Raw genomic sequence first — 7,667 nt, 5'->3', positions numbered from 1 at the left:
AATAGGATGTCAGGTGAACTGGATGAGGACGGGCTCCCAACCCAGTAAAACCAACGTCCTTGAGAGAGGAAAGTTTGAGTACAAACATGCATGAAGAAAGGTGACGTGAAGACACAGGAGACAGCCAGCCGCTGGAATTATGCGGCTATAAGCCAAGGGATGCTTGGGGAGGCTTAGGAGGAAGCATTGCAGGGAACACCCCTTCATTTTGGACTTCTAGCCTCAAGAATACGTTTCTGTCGTGCTAAGCCATCCAGCCTGTGGTCCTTTGCTGTGGCTGCCTGTAAAAATAATATACTATCTAAGGGACAAACTAGGAGGCCCCTGCAGATCACAAAGAGGGTTCTATGAAGGGTCTGGAGCGAAACAATAATCAGAGATTGCCTGACCACATCAAAGCGGTGGGGGCTGGGTGGGGTGGCGGTGCGGGTTGCTGGTGGTGAGGAGAAGCCAGCCAGAGCCTCCTGGGGATGTCTTTGATCACTGAAAGCAAAGTGGGCTCTCCTGATGAAAAGAATGTGTGAGAGATAAAATGGCTCTGGAGTGGGACTCTTAAGTGAGAACTCTTGAGTGTTCCTCTTGGGAACTCTGGGGTATTAGCAGTGGCCTCTGAAGGCCGGGCTGCCAGCGAGCACGTCTGAGGCAGCCAGATGGCAGGATGGGGGTGGGGGAGTGAGGAAAGGCATCGGGGCAGGGAAAGTTGAAAGACCTTAGCCTTGGTTTGTGACCTGGGGGACTGGGTGGGTGTTGTCGAGGATCACACAGGACGATGCCATTCAAATGGTCTCTGATCCAGCCATGGCGGGACATGTCCCAAGATCTCTGAGACAGGCGACCGCTTACCTAGCCTTTAAGAGTCCAGTAGTGAACTGTAGACATTAGAGATGGAGTCCTCACCTGAGCATGGTAGCGGAGTGCCGACTGCATGTGCAGATGGAGCTCTAAAATCAGTGGCTCCTACTTGAGTGGTCTAACAGAGGTTTGGAGAACACTCCAGAACAGCAGCAGGGACAGCTTTTAAGGAGAGAAAGGAGCAGGGGTCAGACACTTCAGACCCAGCTAGGCAAGGATACCTGGGGTCCCAGTGATTCTGTTTGTGTGTGGTCCACGTCACGGGCCACGATATTGCTCCCACGGTCTCCCCTACCCTTTCCCAGGCAGGTGCGATTGGAGGAGCAAGGTTACGGTTGTCATGGTAATCCACCTTCCTCCCACACCTGCCTCCTGCCTCTGGTGGGCTGGAGGAACAAGTCTCCACTTCCGTCTGTGCTAGGGAAGCTATTGAGGCTACTTACACTTTAGATGTTTCCTTGTAGGGAGGAAGGTGAGAGATGTCACCTCTAACCATGAACGGGAAGCCAGGCACCACGGCCAGGTGGCGTCTTCAGGGTGTACTTGAGAAACCATTGGCCAAAGAGGTCAGCAGAGGCCAGCGCAGAGACCCAGAGTCCCAAAAGGGAGGTGACAATGCTGTGGGAAGTGTGGTCCCTGGCCTCGCTTACAGCTTCTGCCTCCTCTCCTGGGACCTGCCCCCATTCTTCCCCGTTCTGCTGAGATTTGAGATGTCATTTTCTGTTTCTGCTGTGGGGATTAGAAAAGTTCAAGATTCACCACGGCCATTCCAATGACAAAGTCATATTCTGGCCATTCCCATTTTAAAATTGGATCCTAGCCACAGCAGACAGACTCTTAAAGGAACCTGGGCGGGAGGGAGGAACAGAGGGTCAGCCCCATTACACAGATGAAGACATCCAGGCGTAATCGAGGCATGCTGTGAGCAACGGCAGAGCAGGAGCTGGAGCCTTGAAATGCCGACTCTTAGCTTGGGTTACCACGTTCGCAGCAATCATCCTTGTTGGGTTTTTCTTGAGCTACTGATTTGTTTTCGAGTCACGCACTTACGGTGTTGGGACTACCACACATAAACACGCAGGCGTTTCTCCCAAATTCGTATGGCAACACCTTCGATTATTCTGGGGATGGGAAACGAACTAAATTCAGATGTAGTCGGTGCTAAACACAGATGCTGCCCCAATAGCGGGTTATTTGGTTCCATTTCACACAGAACCACGAGTGCTGTTTTCTGGTGACTCCTGCCCTGCCCCCCCCCCCCGCCTCTGCATGATCTGAGGGCCCGCAAAAGCAGCTGGTCCCCAAGACACTCCCTCTGTCCTCGCCTTCTCCCATCCCTTCAGCCCTGTGTTCTTGCTTCCCTACCCTCGGGACCTGGGATTTGATGACGCCGTGCCACGCGTCTGTATTTGGGACCAAAATGTGCCCTGGAGATCCATGGCAGTGTGTCAGGGCCACTTGGTCACCCGAGATAACCAAGATGCCTCTTCCTAGAGTATCATGTTTATTGGAATATTTTTGTGAGGGGTGGTGGAGGTTAGGTAACTGACCTGTTCTAGAAGATTGTCCCCATGTTAGAGTATAGCTAGATGCAAGCTGGAAGGAAACACAAAGCACTTCTAAGGGGCAGCTTTGGCTTCCATGCCCAGATTTCCCCTGAGCAGGGCTGGGCACTGAGGTGCCGGGGAATGGTGACGATGGGAACCGATCTAGGAAAGGAAGGGAAGGAGCAGGTTGAACAGAAGGTGCAGGTCTGGGTGGGGACACAGGGTAAGGCTGTATAGCCTGGTGGTCAGAGACCCAGGTTCTGGAGGCCGAGATCTAGCTCGAGCCCCAGTTCCACTGCTTCGTACCTGGACTACCAGGTAAGCTGAGCCCCTGTGTCTTAGTCTTATCTCCAGAATAGGCTCTGAAGGATTTCACTTTCAGAATTAAATGCAATAATGCACTTAAAACAGAGCTTATTACAGCACCTGGCAGGTGAGGTGAGCTGAATTCACAGTACCCAGCACCATGGTCAGGGCTTTCATTTTTCTGGAAACAAGCTGGGAGAGGGAGTGAGCATGACACTACCACACATGCCCGGAAAGCTGAGGGCTGGTGAGTTGCAGCAAACGGGCCAGCTAAAGGCTGAGAGCCTGTGGCTCTGAGAGCCAGAGGAGGGCACATGAGCCCCACCACGAGCATAGAAACACTTGCAAAGTGCCACCAAAAGTGGCTGGCCTTAGCTGCTGCTTTCCCTGCTGCCACAATGTTAGCACTTGCAAAACAGGAGCTCTTATCTGCAGTTATGTTTACTTTTCGTTAATATTCAATGGAAGAAAAATGGATCATTGCAAATACTCCAACAGCAGAAAAAGCTTTCCAACAATGGGGAAACTCAGTGTGAAATGCTGGGGACTGGCGACTTGGTTAACCTGATGTAGCAATTCTGGTGGATCCGTGCTGCACATTGCATGAAAATTTGCATGCATTGGGATTAAGAACAGAAACCAATAAATAAACTCGGTCTTGAAAGTGCCCACTGAAGAAAGAGGCCAGTTCAGGTGCAGGTTGGGAGCATTCCTGCTGAGTGAATGTAATACAAAATCAGAGCAGGCCAGATAATAAGGTAAGAGGAACAAGGAGGTGGAACCAGGATTGGCTCCATCTCTCCCCCTCCCCAGCTCTGAGGGTCACTTTCTTTGTTGGAAGAACAGACCCGAGGCGAGACTTCACTCCTCTTCCCAATCCAGTCCGATTTGCTGGTCAGGTAAGTCCTTCCAGGTGCCCCCAGTGGGAATCAAGCATTTAACTGTGAATTCACGGACTCCCACTCAAAATCAAAACTTTGGCCCGTTCCTCTCACGGCAAAGAAAGAAATGGAAAGGAGGCTGCTCTCGGAAGTGCCAGACGAAGCCCACAGGAGAACGTTTTGATTCTTTTAACAGAAAACCATTTATTTTTGGTTCATTTATTTATAGCAGTACACATGTAACGCATTTCAGTCCACATGAATAGTTCCCAATGGTCGGAGCAAATTAATCTTTTACAAGCTACTCAGCAGTGAGGTTAGAAGATAAACAGTAGGTGAGACAGTGTGCACTCCCCTGTACGTGAACCTTCCTATTACAATAAACTACATTCGAGCTCACCATATCCAATGACTGCCACTCTCTCTGTTCATGCGGCAGCCCCAGCTGCCCCCTACCACCTCTGCCCTGCTGAGGTAGTTCTCTGATCAGCCACCTGGGTGGGACTTGCTGCCATTTTCAGTTTGGAAGGAAAAGCCCGTAAATCTGCTTCCTGGGAAGACAGACATTGCTGAATTGTCATTTGCCTCCAGAACACAGAAAACATCAATTTCATTGCAGCTCATCAGAGTTGGAAACACCTGCCACTTCCTTTCTCGGTTGCAATTAACATGCTGCATGGCAGCATTGATTGATTCCAAGCAGCCTAACACTGCCAAAGTCAAGGTTTAAATGAAACGGTACAACCTGATATTATTTTTCACAGTTTTAGAAACGAACTTATTTTTGTGGTCAAAGAAGTGCTGTAATTGTTGGGGGCAAAAGTCCTTATGCTGGAGATAAATGTGAGTAGAATAGGCTTACACTCAGAATAAAAACAGTTCTTTATCTTTGTATTTATTTGGGAGTGGTACTTGTTTATCTTTGCATTTATTTGTGGGTGGAGTGGAGGACTAATACTCTTCCCTCATGCTAGCACCTGTTTGGGGCTACAGGACCCCAAACGCAATCAGAGAATGTTTGGTAAACAAATAGATAACAGATGAACGGTTTGGGAGGGCAAGCTTAAGAACTGTCTTCCCGGTCTATCTTACATAAAATCCTTAACTTGCAACTATCATGAGCCCTTGAGTTTAACTGCCAGCCTGCCTCTAAAATATGACCTTTGTCTGGGGCTTTATGTGTCATCCAGAGTCCTACATTGCCCAGCTTTGATCATGAGTGTCCCTCTATGGGACAGAAGAAGCTGTTTTCATCATAACCCTACTCATATTGCATAAAAAAATCATCTTTAAAATGCACAATATTTTACATTTTGAGGGTCTTAGAAACATTCTTTATTTGTGACTAAGGAATGGAACTATTCAAAATAATTCAGCGGCCACATTACTTGTGTCCTTTTGGAAGTGTTCACTGAAATGGTTTTATGTGCTGTTAAGCTGAAAGCCAGTGTAAGTAGAAGGCTGTTACATATGAGGTTTATGTTTCAACTTGGCCAGATAAGACTCAGCCTTAAACTCCAGAACATAGTCTTTGGAAGAGAAAGCGAACGAATTGCTTCTCTCGTCTATTAACAGGATACTAGGGCCAAGAAACACCTTCTTTCTTGACCCTCGTGGGAGAATCTTTCTTTTAGAGGAAAATAGAACAAATTAAAATAAGTGGCAATTCTTTTGTATCGTAACGACCCAGACACTACACCTGTGACCATCCTCTGTTAAATGCACACCGCCACCAAATAGCGCACTTTCATGTAACTGACAGAAAAGACTGGGTTCCGGTATTTCTAAACATTCTAGAATAAAAACTGAAGTTCTATATCTTTTTTCTTTAAATGAATTAAAATTCCTGAGTATCCGTAGTCTCACCTTTAAATACGTAATGACTGAAAATATTATTTTAACTATCTCCATAAATCTTTAATACTATACAACTCACTGCCCCAAACATCTGGGTTATTTGTATGTCAAATAGCTTATATACCAATATCTTAGTGCCAGTAGCATAACGCAGGAAAGCCAGAAGTAGGAGGAAATCAGATTAGCAATTTCCACCAAATATATAAATAAATAAGAATAAATAGCCATAAACAGCACAGTTTTGATAGATACCTGCACATATTCCCTCATTGACGAATTCATGCTCTAGAAGATTCTTTTTTTAAAAAAAAAGGAAAAAGGAAGAAGGAAGGAAAGAAGAGAGGAAAAGAAGACTGCAACCTTCACAATTTGGTATGCCACGGAAAGGCTGCATTTCACACCGCCCAAAATGGTGGCGGGCTTGGGAAATCCAGTTACATTTCTGATTTCTGGCTCGTCCGCTGGCCAGACTGGCGTGTGCGGACAGCATCTCAGACAGCAGTGGTTCACGGTCAACTTATATTGAGGAGAGTCAGGTCTCCGGTCAGAGCCAACTGTTGCAAAGCACCTTCTGTTCAGTGACACATTTACGCACTTGCAGAAATGAGAGAGGCCAGACATATAACAAAGAGTTCCTCAGTCCGTCTCTTGTCAGCGAAAGACTGAATCTTCAAAGAATCCCACTGAGGGAAAACAATCCAATTCTTTCTGACAACAGATCACTATGTAAAACCGATCAGTTTTCTTTGGTACCCGTAGGACCCATCGGAACAGCCCAGGAATCCCCTGTAAGCACACAAAACTCCATCCCCTGGCTTTCTTTTCATACTGAAAATGTCACTTAAAAAATCCATGACCCAGTTTGGGATTTGCCCCCTGCATTTGGTAAATGGGGTCACGGCACTCAGCTCCCCTGTGAAATCAGAAGTGGTTCTGTTCTTGTCCGGTGGCATTCCTGGGGAATCCCTGGAGAGAGTGTGGGAGATGCTTCTCTTTGGACCTGAGAAGACAGCCTTTGGGAAGCATCCTCATCTTGGATCACTAGTGGGTGTGTTTTCAGTAGCAGTCCCAGCCTCACTGATACTTTATCAACAAATGCGTTTCCCTTTTTGCCATCACCAACAGTTATACATAAAAGCACTGGAAAACGATTCCTTTTCTAGAATTGCTTTTCATTATGTTACAGGGGCAAAGTTTTATTTCCTTTTTCCTTTCCTTTTTTTGTTTTTTAAATAAAATTAAGGCTCAAATGTTGTATTAAGCTCTCATTGCTTACGTATATTATATTAAGGCTTATAAATACAACTGGTAAATTAAATTCACCCTGGATTGAATTAACACCTGCTATATGAGTTATTTGCTTTATGTAATCAGTAATCTCAAGGTTTCTCCTTTTTCTCTGGAAACACAATTTAAATATTAACCTAATCTTTAAACTGCGGCTGCTTCTTTCTGACATTTGGAAACCAGTCATCCATGCAAAAAAAGGCAAATATGGATATATTAATGAAAAGGCAGCTTCTTAAAAATCTGAAGATGTGTAACTCAATGAATTGGGAAGATAAATGATAAAGGCAGCAGGAAAGTCGATCCCGGTGTCACTTTCTCAGGAAAACAATGCTGGTCATCTGCCAAGGTCACTCCAATGTGAGACCTGCCAATATGCCGATCTCAGAACAGACTTTGTACTTTCTTCATTATAATCTCGGGAAGGGTCTTGGGCAGCTGTACTCCGTATGACAGAATTTTAATGTTTAAGAAAAGATAGCAATAGGGTATCACTTTAGTTCCAGGCATGGCAGATCCCGCCAGAGGAACCGTGAGTGTGTGGGGTGTGCCTGGCCCCATTCGCCCTCAGCCAGCATCCAGGGGGAGCGCCTTGGGCCTGCTCACGTCCTGCTCAGCTGACAGCCCCGGGAGAAGATGAAGCTTTCAAAGTGCTGGTCTTCAGCCTTTTCTTTTATGCGCTGTTCCTCTAAGGAGTCCACGAGTCTGTCCCTTTGGTCAATCACCTGCATCATCTCGCTGAATATTTCTCGCTCCTCATTCAGATCATTCTCATCTTTCTGGCTCTCTAAAAAACAAAAAAGGAAAAGCATGGGACCTCAGGTAACATTTGACGCAGGGAGAGAGCTCTTGGCGTGGGCATTCTTGATTGTTTTGCCCTTGTTCTGCCTTTTAATTTCCACGGAGCAAACAAGGAAATGAATTTAACACCAGGGAA

General features: G+C 46.4%; 1 protein-coding gene across 5 annotated transcripts in view; it reads right to left on the bottom strand.

Moving 5' to 3' along the window:
- Positions 1–3,796: 3,796 nt before the first annotated feature.
- The window catches only part of MICAL2 (microtubule associated monooxygenase, calponin and LIM domain containing 2), a 210,902-nt gene continuing 207,031 nt past the window's right edge, over positions 3,797–7,667 (bottom strand). For all 5 annotated transcript variants that reach the window (XM_087855273.1, XM_087855274.1, XM_087855276.1 and 2 more), the window contains one exon: positions 3,797–7,517. In XM_087855273.1, the coding sequence (XP_087711399.1) occupies positions 7,333–7,517 (185 nt within the window). In that variant the 3' untranslated portion in view covers positions 3,797–7,332. The remainder of the gene's footprint in view (positions 7,518–7,667) is intronic.

Source organism: Ursus americanus, chromosome 24 (genome assembly GCF_024610735.1).
Source record: "Ursus americanus isolate L20-20 chromosome 24, mUrsAme1.1.p, whole genome shotgun sequence".
NCBI lineage: Eukaryota > Metazoa > Chordata > Mammalia > Carnivora > Ursidae > Ursus > Ursus americanus.
Note: the sequence above shows the minus strand (reverse complement) of the source record. Positions and strands in the feature narration are given on the sequence as shown.